This window comes from Ovis aries, chromosome 3, assembly GCF_016772045.2.
Source record: "Ovis aries strain OAR_USU_Benz2616 breed Rambouillet chromosome 3, ARS-UI_Ramb_v3.0, whole genome shotgun sequence".
NCBI classification, from domain to species: domain Eukaryota; kingdom Metazoa; phylum Chordata; class Mammalia; order Artiodactyla; family Bovidae; genus Ovis; species Ovis aries.
The window spans coordinates 146,744,196-146,764,987 of record NC_056056.1 but is presented as its reverse complement, the minus strand read 5'-3'; the positions used below and the strand labels follow the sequence as shown (position 1 = coordinate 146,764,987).

The 20,792-nt window shown below is 34.5% G+C and overlaps 1 protein-coding gene across 1 annotated transcript in view; it reads left to right on the top strand.

Moving 5' to 3' along the window:
* The window catches only part of MUC19 (mucin 19, oligomeric), a 76,457-nt gene that overhangs the window by 32,762 nt on the left and 22,903 nt on the right, over positions 1-20,792 (top strand). Inside the window, exons 13-31 of the mRNA XM_060413670.1 lie at positions 156-366; positions 1,046-1,168; positions 1,558-1,681; positions 3,482-3,617; positions 5,399-5,491; positions 6,110-6,194; positions 6,373-6,510; positions 8,306-8,455; positions 10,362-10,456; positions 10,868-10,994; positions 13,478-13,724; positions 16,192-16,244; positions 16,343-16,443; positions 16,706-16,857; positions 17,152-17,290; positions 18,290-18,394; positions 18,482-18,676; positions 19,517-19,756; positions 19,829-19,985. Coding sequence (XP_060269653.1) covers positions 156-366; positions 1,046-1,168; positions 1,558-1,681; positions 3,482-3,617; positions 5,399-5,491; positions 6,110-6,194; positions 6,373-6,510; positions 8,306-8,455; positions 10,362-10,456; positions 10,868-10,994; positions 13,478-13,724; positions 16,192-16,244; positions 16,343-16,443; positions 16,706-16,857; positions 17,152-17,290; positions 18,290-18,394; positions 18,482-18,676; positions 19,517-19,756; positions 19,829-19,985 — 2,671 coding nt within the window. The remainder of the gene's footprint in view (positions 1-155; positions 367-1,045; positions 1,169-1,557; positions 1,682-3,481; positions 3,618-5,398; positions 5,492-6,109; positions 6,195-6,372; positions 6,511-8,305; positions 8,456-10,361; positions 10,457-10,867; positions 10,995-13,477; positions 13,725-16,191; positions 16,245-16,342; positions 16,444-16,705; positions 16,858-17,151; positions 17,291-18,289; positions 18,395-18,481; positions 18,677-19,516; positions 19,757-19,828; positions 19,986-20,792) is intronic.

Below are 20,792 nucleotides of genomic sequence, written 5' to 3'. Positions count from 1 at the left end.
TTCAAAACTCCCCATTTCAATCAGTGTTCAAGAACTTTCCCTTTCGAAGCTACAGGACATTGGACAAACACCACCCTCTGAACTTATTTTTCCCTAAATACTCCTTTGATTCCTCATTTTTCTGTTTTAATAAAACTTCATGCTTTATTTTGCAGTTCTGTAACAAAATTATTGGAACCTATTTTGAGAAATGTGGAAAGGTTAGCACTTTATCCAGTGACTACAAAATGATCTGCATTGATGAGTATTGTCAAAGCAGAGACAAAACATCCACATGTGACACTTACTCAGAATTGTCCCGCCTCTGTGCCTCAGATGGTCCTGGCACCTTTGAATCCTGGAGAGATGATATTGATGTGGTTTGTGGTAGGTTTTAAATATATTATAGACTCCAAATCAGGAAGATTCTATAGCATTTAAAGTTGAGCTGTGTCTCAAAGTAATTTTCTCAAATACCTGTAACTCCTGGAAGGAACCTCATGGATGAAAGAAAGGTCTTGTCTCTAACATGTACTTGTGAAGAAATTGAGGTCCATTTTTGTGGAGTGACGTGTCATAAGTGCTTTGTGTTAAGGTATAATTAGAGACTTTATAGACTTTATTATTAGTAAAAGTCGCTGGGAAAAGTAAATAATTTTGTGAAACTCTGTAAAATCTCCATAAAAATAACTAGAAAGTTATCAAAAGTGTGTTGACTGGTTAAGTGTTTTCTTTCAGAAAATTAGAAAATCTAAATGAGTTTCATTAAATCTGAATATTTCATTTATACTTAGTTCAATCTTTATAAGTTAAAATATAAATAGATTATCAATGTCAAAGTAAGGTAAAATGATACTATGTAATATACATTTTCTTCAAATTAAATATTGTATCATAAAGTAATGCATAGGTAATTGGCATAATTTAGTTACTGAGTATCTTTAAAAATTGACCTATATCTTGAAATTTAGACTCCTACTCTAAAAGATACTCATTAGAGTGCTATATATTTATCACATTTATTTTCCTCTGATTTCTATGTTTGCATATTTCTATATTTCTCCAGAAAAACCTATTTGCCCAGAAAAACATATCTATAAAGAATGTGGTCCCTCAAATCCTGCAACTTGTTCTAATGTGGCTCCTTTTCAAGACATTGAATGTGTGAGTGGCTGCACCTGCCCAGAAGGTAAAACATTTGAAAATGAAGTTACACAGTCATACTGAGATCTTGTTTCTAACAAGATGCTTATTGAATAAATTATCACCTATTCATAATCTATCCTTCTAACATACAGGAAGGGAGGGGTAGAGATACTTTTAAAGTTAATGTACATTTCTATCTCTATAATACTACACAGATGATCTCCTAGTTCTATGCTGGGCTCAATAGGACTACTCTGTGGCTCTGAATGTTATCTATACCCTTGCCAGTTTTCAAATTTCTTAAATAGAAATGATCATTTTAAGGGTATGTTTACACTTGAAATAGCCTCAAAAGTGATTTCTCAACACATTGCTTGAGAATTTACTAATGTTAGTATAGTATTGAGATTAATCTTATATAATGTACTCTAGGTTATCTACTGGATGATATTGGAGAGAAAGGGAGATGTGTGTTGAAGTCTGACTGTCCCTGTGAATCTAGTGGAAAGGTATATCAGTCAGGAGAAGTCCGCGAAGGTTCCTGTGGTTCTCTGTGGTATGTGTGTGTCTTTTGTCTATATTTTATAGATAGTGAAATAATACTAATATATTAGCGTAACTTAAAATAATTCCCTAAATCCACACTTAAACTTTTCAGAAACAAAATTCAGCCTCGGCATTTTCTGTGCTTACATTCTTGCATTTTTTTTGAGGAATTTTTGTGTGTTTCATGTAAAATATATTAGATTTCTATGTATCTTTAAAAGATAATGTTTTATAGGAACTGAAATAATGTTTTGAATAGTAAACCGATTGGTGGTTGCAAAACAGAGGAAAGAATAATACAAAATTATGGTTATAATAATGAAACAATAATTATGCTAATTTTCAAGAATATTTTAAAAATATACAATTACAAACAAACCTTTCAAATAATTTTTATATGAGGTTACATTGGTGAAGCTATATTTGATTCAGAGTGGATTTTAATGTGTCAAAGATAGTATAGATTATTTCTCTTTTAGTTGAATAACTTGATTCTTACTTTTAAGTTCAGGAACAAAACTCTGACCAGAGAGCTTTCCCTATTCCTCATTATGACTTTTCTCTGGAACTCAAAATATCTGCAGGAATTTAAGGGACTTTCTAGAATGTACTTTGTCCTTGTGGTGGAATAATCTGACTCAATGAAAACTAATGTATCATTTTTACTGTAATATTTTCTCAGTAAATAGGCAATGTACTGTTAGTCTGATAATAATATATTAATAATAATTATGGAAAACAAAAACTATAATTTATTGAATGTGTATAGCTTTGCTGTTCAAGAGAAATATAACATGAGTCACAAATTTGATCTGCATATATAATTTAACATTTTCAGTTGATTATTTTTAAAAAGCAAAAAGAAACAAACAAGTGGAATTAATTATATTCATGTACTTTACATATGGGCTTCCCCTGTGGCTGTTATAAAGAACCCATCTGCCAATGTAGGAGACTCAGGTTTGATCCCTGGGTCAGGAAGAGTCCCTGGAGAAGGAAACTACAGTCCCGCCTAGTATACTTTTCTGGGAAATCCCATGGACAGACAAGCCTGGTGGGCTACAGTCCACGAGGTTGCAAAACAGTCAGACATGACTTAGCAACTAAACAACACAACTTTACATATGCAAATATTAATATTATCATTTCAGCATAAAATTATTATGAAATGTTGAGAGAATTTACCATCTTTTTCAGTATTAATTCTTAGAAGTCTATGTGTATTTTACATTTACAGAAGATCTCATTCTGTCCTGACAAGCCACATTTCACATAATCAATAGCTATATGTCTCCTTATGACTTCCTTGGTAGCTCAGATGGTAGAGAATCTGTCTGCAATGTGGAAGACCATATTATACTGGGCAGAGCAGGCAGAAGTTATTATTTTGTTCAATGGAATTAGAGCTTCCCTGGTGACTCAGTGGTAAAGAACCTCCTGCAGTGCAGGAGGTGTGGCGACATGGATTCAATCCTTGGGTTACAAAGATCTCCTGAAGAAGGAAATAGCAACCCACTCCAATAATCTTGCCTGGAAAAATCCCATGGATAGAGGAGCCTGGCAGGCTACAGTCCATGGGGTCACAAAGAGCCAAACATGAGTGAGAGACTAAAAATTAGTACAAAAAAATTACTAGGATACCATCGTCTAAAAGACACTTATCAAGGCTGAGATGTTGGGAGGGGAATGAAGATGGTGTAATAAAACTTAACTAGATGTCTTAGTTTAAGTTGTGATGTTTTTATGTTGTACTATTTATCATAAAGAAAATGTAATTGATGACATTTTCATAACCATTGCATTTTAACAGCACATGCCAAGAAGCAAAGTGGTCTTGCACTAAAACATTATGCCCTGGAAGATGTAAGATAGAAGGAAGTTTGATTACCACCTTTGATGGTGTTAAATACAACCATCCTGGAAACTGTCACTTTTTGGCCATCCATGTATGTAATAGTCTGCAACACTTGAGAAAACTGATATAGACACCAAGCTTTTTCTTACTAGTTTAAAACACAATCTTCAACTTTACTTACTATTAAAAAAAAAACAAACAAAAAACAAACAACCATTCAATCATTGGTTGTGTATTTCAGTATCTGCTTTGTGTCACATGTTGACATTGAAATCATTATTACCCGTGTTCCTTAGAAATTCTTTGCTAAACAAAAACAATCAAAATCTTTATTACTATTAATTTTCTAAATATATCAGGAAAAGATTTCATATTTCTGCTTTTCTTTGTATGTGTTCACCAGTGCTTAAAATGAGACTAACTTTTACATTCCATAAAATATTTTCCTCTTTTTTCACTATTCCTTTACATTTATTTTTAGTTTTCATAATATGATACTTAGTGTTTTTTTTTCCACATGTAGCTTCTTTTTAATAAAGACAATGAAATGGGAAGGTCAAATTGCTCTTAGAACTTTTTATAGGCCTGGCAGCACTGGAAATATTTCATCATTAAAGAACTTGTGACAAGTCACTGAGACCATTTACTGAGGGTTTCTCAGGGACAGACCGAGAATAGTAAAAGGGAACTTTTCTAAAAGACTCCATGATTTGTCTTGATTTTTCCTGAGAACAGCTAGGACTAATTAGACACAACTTACAGCTTGTATTAATTACATCTGAGTATTTGTTAACAAGCTCTTTGTATGCAAAACAAAGATTGATTTCAACTTGATTCATCACTTGAGTTCTCTTTCCATGTTCTGTTCCCATCTTTTCATTTAAATGCAAGAGTTTCTGGTTTAATGACATTAATTAACAGAGGAAGCTAGGTTGAAAATATCTTGAATCTTCTGCCTAATTATAGTCCCATTCATGAATGCTGGAGAAAATATGGCTTCTTAATAAAAAGAAAACAGTCTAGAACAATATTATGCAGTTTATTATAACAGTATGATAGAGGTTATCCTTACATTTAAACTCTTTCAGTATTAAAATTTTAAATAATCTAAATTTCAATAAAAGAGAGATTCCATTTTGTAGGTTATGCCTTTAACTGGCACAAGAATAAGCAATTTTACTTAATCTTCCTGGTCAGAAACAAAGATGAGTAGAATTTGTGACTCCTGAAGTGAGAGATGGGGACCAGTGTCTGAAAAATGTCATTACTATTATTAAAAGTCAGTTTTCCAACTCTCCTTTCCTTTTTTGCATACTTTGCACATAATCTATGAGGATAGGGGATAGGCAAAGTGAGAGGGAAATACATAAAAATATATAGAATATTTCCTTTATATAGATTAGAGATTCCTGAATCTTAAGAACTGGAAGTCAATATTTGACATGACTTATATTATAAATTAAATGCTTCTCTCCTTGGATTTAAGTTGACATCATGGATTTTCCAGAGAATAAACAAGCTGTGTTGTCTCTAAGTCCCATTAGACTCAATAATGCAGCACAATTCCCATAGAGACAAGATGAAAAGTAAAGCTTAAAGAAAAAAAAAAAAAGGTTAATGAGAGAATCCACCAATCATAGACTATTTAGATAGTCTATATCTTAGGCAAAATACTTGGACTGTCTGTAAAACTCTTGGTCAATCCTAGGCTGTCCCATGGACTGAACTAGGTTTCTAGTTTCAGAGCAGACTGATTGAATGTAAGCCTTTTACATATTAAAAATGCAAATATGCATTATGAATGAATCACATAGTAATAGCATATATTCAATGACATTTTAATAAACATTTAATAAATGTATTTTTTAACAGGATAAAGATTGGTCTATTAGTGTTGAGCTTCGTCCATGTCCAAGTGGTCAGTCAGGAACATGCTTAAATAGTGTTACACTCCTCTTGAATTCGGTAAGTAATCAGCTTCCTAAAGCAAACTTGAGTCAATTACTCTACAAATTCAGAATTTTGGAGGTTGAATAAGAGGCTTTACCATGAAATTAAACCCATAAATGAGATTGATAAAGTCTCTGGAAGACCTGTATAGCTCTAAGGATCCTTACGAATATCAAAATTAACATAGGCATATAACTAAGGTGCTAATTACAGGTCAAGCTTTTCCACTTACTAGATTATTAAAATCTATGGCCCTTTTAGGAAGACAGTTATATTTGCTTAGAATTTCATGTATTTGGAACTACCATTTTAACTGGAGATGACCTACATAGGGAGGGAGAGTACTTAGCTTGATCTTTGCTACTTATAAGTGGGTTGACCTTTGGAAATCCAAGTTATCTTCTTGGGTCTTAGTTTCCTCATCTACAAATCAGGGCTGAAAAGTCCTTTATAATCCTCCTTTAAGAATCGATATAAGAAATGCTTTAAAAATGTTTAATATTTTAGACATTTATAAGTTAGTCTATTACAGTGAGGCTTTATGGGAAAGTTTCAGGTTCATTTGTTAACATTATACTTAGATGCATTCATATTGAAAATTAATATAAACTAACAATATCTTTTAAATATTAGTCTGTTCAAGTTGACAAATACGTGTTCAATAGAGATGGAACAGTCACAAATGACAAGTTTGGAAACCTTGGTTATTATTATTCAGGTAAGTTTAATTCTATCATTTAAAATATTATAAATGTAAAATGCATTACTTTATTCCATTTTTAACTATGTTATAAATGTTTCTGTTTTAAAAAATATATTCATTATACAGGCATTTTAAGAAATAAAAACTTTAAAATATTAATTATTGCTATTAATATAAATTATTCCTTTAACAGACAAAATACAGATCTTCAATGCATCTTCCTCATACCTTCAAGCAGAAACATACTTTCATGGAAAAATGCAAATTCAAATTTTTCCTGTGATGCAATTGTATGTTTCTGTGCCACCTAACCAATTCACAGATACTGTAGGTAAGTCCTATAGATATTTTTTACATTAATTTATTTGTTTTAATTGGAGGCGAATTACTTTACAACATTGTGGTGGTTTTTGCCATACATTGACATGAATCAGCCATGGGCGTACATGTGTTCCCCTGTCCTGTACCCCTCTCCCACCTCCCTCCCAATCCCATCCCTCTGGGTTGTTCCACTGCACTGGTTTTGAGTGCCCTATTTCATGCATCAAACTTGGACTGGTCATCTATTTCACATATGGTAATGTATACGTTTCAATGTTAATCTCTCAAATCATCCCACCCTTGCCCTCTCTCACAGAGTCCAAAAGTCTGTTCTTTACATCTGTGTCTCTTTTGCTGTCTTGCACATACAGTCATCATTACCTTCCTTTCTAAATTCCATATATATCCGTTAATATACAGCATTGGTGTTTTTCTTTCTTACTTACTTTACTCTGTATAATAGGCTCCAGTTTCATCCACCTCATTAGAACTGACTCAAATGAGTTCTTTTTAATAGCTGAGTAATATTCCATTGTGTATACGTACCACAGCTTTCTTACCCATTTGTCTGCCAATGGACATCTCGGTTGTTTCCATGTCCTGGCTATTGTAAACTGTGCTGTGATGAACATTGGGGTACACATGTCTCTTTAAATTCTGGTTTCCTCGGTGTGTATGCCCAGCAGTGGGATTGTTGGGTCGTATGGCAGTTCTGTTTCCAGTTTTTAAAGTAGTCTCCACACTGTTCTCCATAGTGGCTGTACTAGTTTGCATTCCCACCAACAGTATAAGAGGGTTCCCTTTCTCCACACCCTCTCCAGCATTTATTGTTTGTAGACTTTTTGATAGCAGCCATTCTCACTGGCATGAGATGATACCTCATAGATATGTTTTTATTTCCAAAGCACTAGTGTAACCATCTGTTGTAATTTTAAGTTGTCTCCATTAATAGTAGACTGTAAAACATTTTTACTTAATCTTTGCTTCCATATTTCAGTAAAATAACCTAACATACAGTGTAGATAGCTTTATTTATTACAAAATCTATTTCCTAATGGTTTTCAACAATTTAAACATCTTAAGGAATTAAGGATTTATTGTGAGATTTGATAATATATGCTATATATCAATTTGCTAATATGTTACTAAAACTGATTTGTGGAAGAATAAATGAAAATATTATAAATCTTTTGAAAATCAATTCCAAATACAAGTTGTATTACAACTTGTCTTTCTGCTCATAGATTATCTTTCTTTTACTGAGGTTTTCTATTACAGAAATCAGTTTTTACATACTGTTACAAATATCAAACAAGACAAAGAAACCTTGGCAACTTCCACATTTACTCATGTAAAACCATCTAAGTTTTTGCAAGATACTTTTGCTTAACCAGTGAACATTTTTCACTTATTTATACATAGGCAAAAAAATGTAATTTAAGGGTCAAAAGGGTCCAGATAAGAAAGGCAGGTAGCTCTTAACATGATTCAACTCTTCACAATGAAACTGAAAATGTGTAGTCATAAACTTTCTACTTTAGGCATGCTTTCTAAAGCCTTGTCAAAGGAGGTTAAGTTACAACAACATACAGGAAGAAAATAATATTCATGTCAAATGGTGTTCCAGTGCTCCTGGAATTATAAATGGCAGTATTAACCTGATGTGTCATGAAATATTACTTATATGTATAAAGACTAACCAAGACATACTCTCATGTGGCTCATGCATGATTTGATTTGAGCAAAGAACTGAATATGAATCCAAAGGTGAGAAGATGCTAAAATTTTTTCGGTGCTTTCTACAGGACTCTGTGGTTCCCACAACAACAGAGCAGAGGATGATTTCATGTCAAGTCAGAACATATTAGAAAAGACATCTCAGGCATTTGCTAGTTCTTGGGAAATGATGCCCTGTCCTAAAGCTAGCACTGCTTCATGCATCAGTATAGAAAAAGGTAATGTTTATTGAACCTCAAACTCTGTAATTAAACATTTGCTACTGGAATTATAAACTTATTCTGGTAATAATATGAGACTACTAGATAATCCAGTTTTTCAGCTAGTGTTTGTGAACTTTTTCAGCTTTAGAGGGAACAGTGGAGAAACAATTTGACTGGCTGATGACACTCTTAGAAAACAGGCTTCTCATAGGGAACAGAGGGAGGAAGAGACACTGTTGTCTTCTCTAGCCATTCTTTCCCTCCACGTACAGTTTCTCCATAGTTTTAAAATGATAGGGTTAGAGGAGACTTCACTCATCACTTCTTTTATTATTATTTCTATTTTATATAATTGTAGAAGGGATCATTTCTTTGAATAGTGACACTCACCCAAATTGCTGAGACATTTAGCGGTACAGCTGTAGTTAGATCCAGTCTCCTAACCACTGCCATCATGTATATTAGTTATACCAACCCCCAAATAGAGGTTTTAATGGAAAAACTGTACACTTATATGATTCTGCTGACATTTTAGCTTACCAAGGACTTTCATACATATTATCGATAATTCAATTTATTTCTACAAAGAGTGGTAAAGGACGTGGATGAGGTTATTATTCCCATTCATGTCGATGGTGATAATGGAGATTTAGATAGGGTGTTCTTAATAAGGTGTAATCCAGGTGTTTTGAGTCTGAGTCTTTCTCTAATTGTTCCTCTAGTGTCATTGATTTTAACATATGCTTCATTTTATGTTGCTTCTTTCATAAATAATGGAATGCAATGGAAGGTAAGTTAAAATATATTATAATTAAATGTTAATTTGTTATTTCTTAATTAGTCTGTTTACTTGAAACAAATATCTGATCAGTTTATAAACTACTAAAGTGACTCCTTTTGAAGTTTCACTTATTTGTTTTGATTTAAAAGATGAGCTGATAAATGCATTAACATCAGTATGGTAATACACATTTCAAGGTTTTGTCATTATTTTATTTTGTGGGTGTTGCAATGAAAATAAAATGAGAATAGGTAAAAAAAAATATATACATCTCATAAGAAACCAAGCCAATTTATGTTAAGCAGACTATATGTTAACACTTTTGAGAGATATGTAAATGACTTAATTTTCAGTGTTTTAAATATAACTTAATAAAATAAAATACAGAAAATTAAACAATAATAAGATGTTAGTAATATTTACATAAAAGCATTGATACCTAGTTGCAAGTTTGTCAAAATTTTAAGAATAATTGGCCTCAATGTCCTTTTAATAGGTTCAGTCATTGTGCTTTATTGCTTCCTGGTGACGGTCACTTTTAAAAGTCAGTCAGCAAATAGTTAAAAAAAAATTCTAGCAATGTTTGTGCTAGTCATGGTCATCATCCTTAAGAATTTGCAAATCACTGAGCAAAACATTTTTTACCTAAATGGTTGTTTTGTAAATTCTATCTTCAATTAATTTAACAGAAGTCTATTGCTAAATCTACCAAGTATCAATTAAGAAGCTACGTGAAATTATTGTATTTTAATTATTGATAGTGATTGTCTAGTTTATGACCTTCAGAAACACTGATTTAACCTCCTGGAGTGACAGCATCAACCTTTCATAATTTAACATAAATATGTACTTTAAACTAAAGTTACCTAAATAATCTGGTTCCCTTATTCATATTTTATATAGAAATTGCACTTCAGAAAAAGGTTAACTGATTTAATATAAAAGTCCAAAGCTAATAAAGATTTGTTTCTTATTATATCATGTTTTTTTGCATGATAACAAATTATAGCATAATGCTTTAAAAACCAATTGTTTTAATAAAGACACAAAGCAGAGTACAGTTTTAAAAATTTACACTTTCTCTTTTAATTAAAAATTATGATATTTAATCTAGTGTTGGGTGCATTAATTTTCTTCCAGAACGGTTTGCTGAAAGGCACTGTGGAATTCTTCTTGATTTGAGTGGTCCTTTTGCTTCTTGCCATTCAATTGTGGACCCTAAACCATATCATGAGGTATGTGAAGGTCTAACATTAACAGCCCTTTTTGAGAAATATTTTTATAATACTAAAAAAGCATCAGATATTAAAAATGTTTAAAGAGCAGCCATTTTCAGTAGATTAAGACATACATTTATGTTTAAATTGGATTATATTACTTTATTCAATTGTTAGATATACCAACTCAAAAAAGAGGGACTAGAAAATAATCCCACATGAGGAAAAATCTTGAATAAGTTTCTCTAAGTTCTTGGAAAACTCAGTTAATATTTGATTTGCTAATTTGCTTATTTTGAGACATGAAATAATTCCAAAAGTTTCAAGGACAAATATTTTCCAGAAGAGGAGTGGTTATGAACTGATTTGTTATACCAGTTTACCTGTTCTGAATATTTTCATAATATAAATTTGTTTCTTATTTTAAAGGAATGCAAAAAATACACTTGCACTTGTGAAAATAGCCAAGATTGCCTGTGTACAATTTTAGGCAACTATGTGAAAGCATGTGCTGAGAAGGAAACTTCCATGGTAGGATGGAGAGCTGGGCTATGTGGTAAGCAGAATAGAAGCTTTAGATAACTCTACTTTTTTCTCAGTTTTACAACAGGTGTGTGTGTGTGTGTGTGTGTGTGTGTGTGTGTGTGTGTTTAGTGTAGTTTTTGCTGTTGTTCAGTTGCTCAGTTGTATCTGACTCATTGCAACCAACCTCATGGACTGCAGCATGTCAGTCTTCCCTGTCCTTCAGCATCTCCTGGAGCTTGCTCAAACTCATGTCCATCGAGTTGGTGATGCCATCCAACCATCTCATCCTCTGCCGTCCCCTTCTCCTCCTGCCTTCAATCTTTCCCAGCATCAGGGTCTTTTCTAATGAGTTGGCTCTTCACATCAGGTGGCCAAGGTACTGGAGCTTCAGCTTCAGCATCAGTCCTTCCAATGAATATTCAGGGTTGATTTCCTATAGGAGTGGCTGGTTTGATATCCTTGTAGTCCAAGGCACTCTCAAGAGACTTCTCCAATACCACATTTCAAAAGCATCAATTCTTTGGTACTCAGCCTTCTTTATAATTTAACTCTCACATCCATATGTAGTTTAATTTAGTATGTAGTTTAATTTAATGTGTGATTTAGGTGTATGTATTTACAAATTTGTATTTGGTTCTTTCAAAGATGATTTTCTTTATTTTTAAATAATGGCAACACTCTCCAATATTCTTGCCTGGGAAATCCCGCGGACAGAGGAGCCTGGCAGGCCACAGTCCTCAGTGTTACAAGGCATCAGACATGACTTACTGACTAAACTACATGTTTGTTTAGTCCTTGCATATTTATTTCTTGATTTATTTCTTCAGTTCAGTCCAGTTCAGTCCCTCAGTCATGTCCGACTCTTTGCAAACCCATGAATCACAGCATGCCAGGCCACCCTGTCCGTCACCAACTCCTGGAGCTCACTCTAACTCATGTCCATAGAGTTGGAGATGCCATCTAGTCATCTCATCCTCTGTCATCCCCTTCTCCTTCTGCCCCCAACCCCTCCCAGCGCCACAGTCTTTTCCAATGAGTCAACTTTTCGCATGAGGTGGCCAAAGTATTAGAGCTTCAGCTTTAGCATCAGTCCTTCTAACGGAGATCAGTCCTGATCTCCTTTAGAAGGACTGGTTGGATCTCCTTGCAGTCCAAGGGACTCTCAAGAGTCTTCTCCAACACCACAGTTCAAAAGCATCAATTCTTCTGAGCTCAGCTTTCTTCACAGTCCAACTCTCACATCCATACATGACCACTAGAAAAACCATGGCCTTGACTAGACGGACCTTTGTTGGCAAAGTAACGTCTCTGCTTTTGAATATGATATGTAGGTTGGTCATAACTTTCCTTCCAAGGAGTAAGCGTCTTTTAATCTCATGGCTGCAATCAGCATCTGTAGTGATTTTGGAGCCCCCAAAATAAAGTCAGCCACTGTTTCCACTGTTTCCCATCTATTTCCCATGAAGTGATGGGACCAGATGCCATGATCTTCGTTTTCTGAATGTTGAGCTTTAAGCCAACTTTTTCACTCTCCTCTTTTACTTTCATCAAGAGGCTTTTTAGTTCCTCTTCACTTTCTGCCCTAAGGGTGGTGTCATCTGCATATCTGAGCTTATTGATATTTCTCCTGGCAATCTTGATTCCAGCTTGTGCTTCTTCCAGTCCAGTGTTTCTCATGATGTACTCTGCATATAAGTTAAATAAGCAGGGTGACAATATACAGCCTTAATGTATTATATCCAGTCTTGGTTCCCTCTAATTCAATTTCTACAGAGAAATCAGTATAATCTTTAAAGTAAAACCAAATAAAACTCGCCTGATCATGTGACATTTCAGTCTAAAACAAGTCAGTGGCGTTTTATGGCTTTCAAGCTAAAGACCAAACTGCTTACAAGGTTTATAGTTTCTATTCTCTTACTTGCTCTTGAAAGAATTCCCCTCTCTTCTGTGGACTTCCCTGGTGGCTCAGAGGTTAAAGTGTCTGCCTGGAATGCAGGAGACCTGGGTTCGATCCCTGGGTTGGAAAGATCCCCTGGAGAAGGAAATGGCAATCCACTCTAGTACTCTTGCCTGGATTTCAGACATGACTTCACTTTCACTTTCCCCTCTCTTCTAACTTAAGTCGTTCTCCAGATATAGAATTCCCTTTCTCTAGGCTATCTTCATGCTGTCTATCTGTCCCTCCTCTTCACTAAGGGTAGTCCCAGCTATACACACTCAGAGCTTCCTATTTTGCTTTTTAGCACGTACCATGATTGTCTTTTCCCAAGGAATATAAGCTGCCTGAGAGCAGTGAACTATCTATCTTGTTTATGGGCTTTAGCTCCAGCAGAATGTGGAAACATTATAGCAGTGTCTTAACACTGACAGAAAAAAAGGACAAGCACCTTTTCTTTTATTATTCATAACTCAATTATGGTTAATTCACTGTAATACTATAAACATCAAGTTGAATTAAGATTATTAATTACTCTAGATATTTACATACTAACCATATTTTCCCTATACCAACAGATCAGTCTTGTCCTAGTGGCCTAGTTTTCAAGTACAACGTAAAAACCTGCAATAGTTCTTGCCGATCATTGTCAGAGAGAGATAAAAGCTGTGATATGGAAGGCATTCCAGTTGATGGATGCACTTGCCCTGATGGAATGTACAAGAATAATGAAGGAAATTGTGTTTCAAAATCTCAGTGTGACTGCTACATAAATGATGAGGTCATGCAACCAGGCAAACTCATCCATATTGATGACAATAAATGGTATGGAAATTACATATATACTTGTTATGACTTTAAAATCAAGATACTTTGCTTTTCAAAGAAATAGTCTTTTGCTAGGATGAACTCTTCTTTAGAACTGCCACATTTTCATTAAAGTTTAATATTACCTGGAGTGTACATTTCACTATAATGGCCATTGCTGATATATCCCACTCATGTTTGGTTTTAAATGACAGTAGCAAAATATTCTAGCGGCTGCTATGTACAGAGAATGCAAAGCAATTTCATATTCAGGCAATGCTTCCTAGTTTTCTCTCAGCATTTATTGTTCAACAAACAGTTATTCAATAAATGCCTACCATGTGCCAGGCTTTGTGCTAAGCACTGGAGTTGCAAAGATGAGTGGTCATTGTCTTGGACTCAGAGTAAGTATGGTGCAGACTATTGCAAAGAGGTTTATATACTATCATATGGTACCAGAAAGGGCCAGTTGCTACCTCAGGAGATTTAAAAAAGAAAAAAAGAAAAACACAACTTCTCAGAAGAGACCAGCATTTCAGTTTTCTTAAGGGATGACTATTTTTCCTGACAAAATTGGAGTGTGAGGAGTGACTTCCAGTCAAGGAAACAGAATGCAGTAATGTCAGAAATGCTTGAAATAGTATTGTACGTGTCGGTTGTTGTTAAACAAGATTGTGCTGGAAAAGAAGAAAGTAGCCAGGCCATATTCCAGAATTTAAACTTTGTTCCAGGGTGGTAGGAGGTATTGAAGAACTATAACTTTTTATGATGGATAAAGAGGTTGTGATTCCTGCAGTTTGGGCAAAGTAATTTATCTACATTTCTAATTTCATGTACAGAAATAGCAATTCTTAAAAACATAACTGCAAAAGTGAAGCAGTCATTCCAAAAATTTTTGGATGCACTTTCTCTCTTTTCTTTAATTCCATGTCAATGTGTGGCAAAACCACCACAAGACTGTAATTAGCCTCCAACTAAAATAAATAAATTAATTTTTAAAAGATATCATTTAGCAATGAATAATAATAATTTGGTCATTTTAAAGGAAAATGTGTAACAACTCCTTTTAATCAATAAAGTGCACAAAACATTTGTCTTGGATTTGATTAATGATACTTTCCCAGTAAATGCTGAAGAATCAGTAGATCACTTAGGCTAGCACCTCCAAATTATGGATGGTGTTAGCATTATCCTGTTTTAAATATCTAAAACCTCTTATTTATACTACTGTGTGAACTAACTTGACTGTCCTTTGTTCTCTCTTTGTCATGTTTCCGGTACTGTCACTGGAGTGTCATATCTAAAGTACTATTCTAATTGTGCCACTTAGCTGCTCAAAAACTGATTTTATGGTGACAGTTGCCTAAAGAATAGAAACAAACTTGCATGTCATTTTAGACTATCTGAAATGTGGTTATAACTTACTTCTACCACTTTTACCTTCCATCCAAACAATCATTAGAATATGCCTTGTTCTTTCCTTTGTTACAACTTTGCATCTTATCAGCAACATCTGTTGAAACTTACTTATCCATTAAAATCCAGCCATCTTTTCCATTTAGTTTTCTGCATGTCCATAAGAACCTTATTTGTACATTCCTATAATGCATACAAGTTATATCTTATAATTTGTTACATTTTATGCCTTTTTTTTTTTTTTTTTTGGCTTCCAAGGTGGCTCAGGGGTAAAGAATCCACCTGCCAATGCTGGAGGCACAGGAGACACTGGTTTGATCCTTGGGTTGGGAAGATCCCCTGGAGGAGGAAATGGCAACCCACTCCAGTATTCTTGCCTGGGAAATCACATGGACAGAGGAGCCTGGTGGTTTGCAAAGAATCAGACATGACTGAGCACATGCACTGCATCTTTTTTTAAAAAAAATTATTTATTACTATTATTTTTTTACTTTACAATATTATATTGGTTTCACCATACATCAACATGAATCTGCCATGGGTGTACACGTGTTCCCCATCCTGAACCCCCCTCCCACCTCCCTCTGCGTAACATCCCTCTGGGTCATCTCATTGCACCAGTCCCAAGCAACCTGTATCCTGCATCAAACCTAGACTGGCGATTCATTTCTTATATGATATTATACATGTTTCAGTGTCATTCTCCCAAATCATCCCACCCTCTCCCTCTCCCACAGAGTCCAAAAGACTGTTCTATACATCTGTGTCTCTTTTGCTGTCTCACATACAGGGTTATTGTTACCATCTTTCTAAATTCCATATATGTGCGTTAGTATACTATATTGGTGTTTTTCTTTCTGGCTTACTTCACTCTGTATAACCAGCTCCAGTTTCATCCACCTCATTAGAACTGATTCAAACATATTCTTTCTTTTGGGGGACTGTATCTCATTGATCTTATTATTCATGATAAAGCAGGGGATTTATGAATGAGGGAAGAAAGTTGCTATAAGTGTATTAATCTGTCATTGAAATTTTATTTAAATTTATAATTTTCTTTTATTTCCAGTGTCTGTAGAGATGGGATTCTTCTTTGCCAGACTCCCATTGATTTGACACTACGTAAGTTTTAAAATCACGATGCAAGCTTAAGATATCTACTTTGGTTGAAATAAGCAGATCAAGAGGCCCTTGACTAACAACTTCCCTTTGTCTCACAGAGAATTGTTCTGGAGGGGCTGAATATGTTGACTGTAGGAATCCTAAGGCACAGAGGAGAGTTGATAGTACATGCAGCACTCGGAACATACCTACTTTTGATGTAAGTAACATGGTATTAGAGTTTAGATTTTTGATAACTTTTATTTCAAAAAAACACTTTTGTTTCAGTGAAGATAGAAATTAAAACATCAAAGGAAAATAATTAGAAGGTCATATTATTTTGTGTGTCATTTTGACTTGTCAAATGCTGATTCTAGCTGTATACTTGGTTTATTTCTGCATTGTCAAGTATTAATACAACTGATAATGCAATGAATTTAGACTAGTGCCTCATGATGTATATTTTATATTTACTCCTATAGGAAAACTTGCCTTGCAAACGTGGGTGCTACTGTCCTGAAGGAATGGTTCGAAATTCTAAAGGGAACTGTGTCTTTCCTGATGACTGCCCATGCTCTTTTGGTGGACGAGAGTATGACCAAGGAAGTGTCACCTCAGTTGGCTGCAACAAATGGTACATAATAAAGAATTACTGTTTTATTTGTTTTAGATATTAGAAAGTATACAATCTGCTCTTATTTTTATGGGAAAGGAGTCATACTTTGGGATATTTGGAAAAATAATGGTCAGATGTTAGAAAAACTATTTTAAAAACAAATTTTATACAGCATTAAAATTTGAACATTGTATAATGGACAACTGCAAAATTTAAACTGATATGCTTTGTGCTTCTTTACAAAAGCAATATGAGTTCAGTCATAATCTTGGCATGATACAATTACCACGTTGTATCATTGTTTTCTTCTAGTACTTGCATAAAAGGATCTTGGAACTGTACACAAAATGAATGTCAAACCACTTGTCATATCTATGGGGAAGGTCATGTTAGAACTTTTGATGGAAAAAGTTACAGCTTTGATGGTCTCTGCCAGTATTCATTTATCGAGGTAATTACAAGTGTGTTTTTAAACAATTTTTCTTTACTTCATAATTATTAGATGAACTCTGGAGAATTTTATTCTCAAAATGTGAATTAAAAAAAAAAACATGCTGCGTGTATGTTTCTTGAAGGCAGTACAATGTAATATAATGTAGTGATGATTCTGGAGCCAGCAGGCCTAAATTTCACTCATGCCTCTGCCATTTCTCAGACATGTGATTTATTTTGGGCACATATCTTAATTTCTCTGTGTCTCAGTTTCCTTAACTGTATGATGGAAATAGCCCCTACTTGAAACCAAATTAGAGAAAATATTGGAACACATAATAAGTGCTCAATAAATGTTAGATGTCATTATTTTAGCAACAGTACTATCAGCAACAATGACAGTACCATTTTACGAGTGCTTCTTTTCCAAGTGAATCTATATATTAAATCATTTATAATATAAAACACTTATATTATTATCCCTATGAAGGAGATGAAGAAGTTGAGGTTTATAGAGGTTAAGCAACATGAACTACTAGGTAGAATATGCCATATTCAAACCTAGATCTGTCAGATTCTGGAGTCCATGCTTGCTCTATAATATGGATTGTTTTGCATGAGTTTTGAGTGAATATCAAGTTTCATATAAATCACTAAAGAAAAAGACATCTTTATCTAGCTATCTGAACAATCTAGAAATAAATTTAAGATTATAAACTTACATAATTTATATATATATATATATATATATACATATATATATACATCTATGGTATAATTCTAAGCTTGTATGGAAGTAATGGGAAAAGAACTGAGTCAAAGAAGTTAGTTTGGACTCAGCCAAGACTACAGACTTGTAACGCAGATAACCATTGTCTTTTGGAAATTCCAGAATGTAACATATGGTAATTTATTAAGTATAAGGTGTCACTGTCTAAGAAATATTTGTCTGATACAAATGTTGTAATTGAGTTCCATGTTCTTGATATAAATTATTATTAAAATTTAATTTTTAAAGGATTATTGTGGTCGTGAAAATGGCACATTCCGTATTTTAACTGAAAGCGTCCCGTGCTGTGAGGATGGACTTACATGCTCAAGAAAAATTATAGTTGCTTTTCAGGTACAGTACTATTTTTTATCCCCTCAGATTATGAACGGCCAAATAAGACTGATGTTACTGTAAGTAAGTCTGTCTTTTAATTTACAGGATCAAAATATTGTCTTGCATGATGGTAAAGTCACAGCAGTCAAAACTACAGAAAGTAAGGAATGTGAACTCAATGGAAATTCATACTCTGTTCATACCGTTGGCCTGTACTTGATTCTGAAATTTTTAAATGGAATTACCATAATTTGGGACAAAAATACAAGAATTTCTGTTATACTGGATCCACGCTGGAATGTATGTATATCACTTTCATATATATATATATGCATATATGTATATATAAATATACCATAACAGAAAATAGCAGATACAGATAGTCTACTTCAGTCATGTCCTACTCTTTGCGACCCCATGAACTGTAGCCCATCGGGCTCCTCTGTCCATGGGATTCTCCAGGCAAGAATACTGCAGTGGGTGGCCATGCCCTCTTCTGGGGGTCTTCCTGACCCAGGGATTGAACCTGTGATTCCTGTGACTCTCCTGATTTGAAGGTGGATTCTTTACCACTGAACCACTGGGGAAGTCTGCAAATAGCATGGTAGAAGTGAAATCATTTTTGCTACTGAGAATTAGAGGACATATTCAAAGGTAGAAAGTGGCAGAATGGCAATATTTATTAGAGAGCAATGCTTCATCTGTTCAATCTCACATGTAATATTAAATGTAATCAAAGATGATAGAATTTGGTGGAAAATAAATGCAATAAAGCTGATGAATTGTATTTTAGCCATATTTGGTTGCTTGGTGTATAGATAGAATTAATGTAGTTTTCAGAGCAAATATTCTAAGAACTTAAGAGTACAGTCCTGTCAAATTTGAAGCTAGTGAATGTAATTATTTTTTAATTCTTAAAGCATCTATCTTGATCAGCACTAGATCATTTTGCAATATAGAACTCCTTGTATAAAACAGGAGGAGAAGCTTATCTACAGATTCTGGTTTTCTTCCAAAATTTGGAATTTAAAATAAACTTGTATACAAGCTTAATATCTTTATTATATATCTATCTAAATCTATCTGTCTGTGTATCTCTAGCATAACGCGCTTTTTCAGTACTCTTTCTGATCTATGTAGGGTCAGGTGTGCGGTCTCTGTGGAAATAACAATGGTGATCTGAAGGATGATTTCACCACAAGATACTCATCAGTAGCTGCTGGAACACTGGAATTTGGAAATAGTTGGAAAACAAGTCAAGAATGTTCGGACACAGTCGCTCAAACCTTCCCATGTGACTCAAATCCATACTGTAAAGCCTGGGCCGTGCGGAAGTGTGAGATCATTCGGGACAGCACCTTCAGAGAGTGTCACAATAAGGTAGGGGGGCCCTGAGAGCAATGACAGGCACAGGCTTTGCCCTCAGAGACTCATGTGCTGTGCTCTCATTAGGTGGACCCCAATGAGTACTATGATGCATGTATTGAGGAAGCTTGTGCCTGTGACATGGAGGGGAAGTACCTGGGATTCTGCACGGCCGTGGCAATGTACGCAGAGGCGTGCAGTGCAGTTGGAGTCTGTGTCACATGGAGAAAACCAGATCTCTGTCGTAAGTGAAGTCCACATGCTGCTGTTCTTTAAACCTTAATTAGAGAGAATCGTTTTGTTGAGACAATCAACCTTCTCATATTTTCTAGAAAATACATATTCTTGGGCATAAGCAGGCTTAAAACATGTTAATATGTTTGTTTGTGATGGAAAAAAAATACCTATTTAAGAAAATATAGCACTTAACATGGTGCATCAAATTCAATTTTAGTTTCAAAAGTTCTGTTCACAGAGGAAGATTGAGTATTGATGGAAAATATTTCTTATTCATAGATGAGCAATGAACTGCCTACCTATCTTAGTATAGTTACATATTCTTAAATATTTACCTCACATATCACTTTTGTTTGAAGTCTTCACACATCATCTTGAAAATGTTTATAGAGCTCTAGTCAAGATAAACTATAGTATGAATATAAACAGAATTTTGATATGTGTGAAATGTGGTAACTTTTTGGGTCAGAGGTTAAAGCATCTGCGTGCAATGCGGGAGACCTGGGTTCAATCCCTGGGTCAGGAAGTTCCCCTGGAGAAGGAAATGGCAACCCACTCCAGTATTCTTGCCTGGAGAATCCCAAGGATGGAGGAGCCTGGTGAGCTCCAGTTCACGGGGGTCGCAAAGAGTCGGACACGACTGAGCGACTTCACTCACTTCACTTTAGTAGAAATTAGTCAACTCTTTTTCTTCCAAAGGAAGGTATTGTAAGAGAAAATGTGACAAATGAGAAATGTTGAAATTAAATCTGCATTTTATTTGGTCTATTATGTACCACTTTGCATATTGAAATATTATATTGAATATTATATT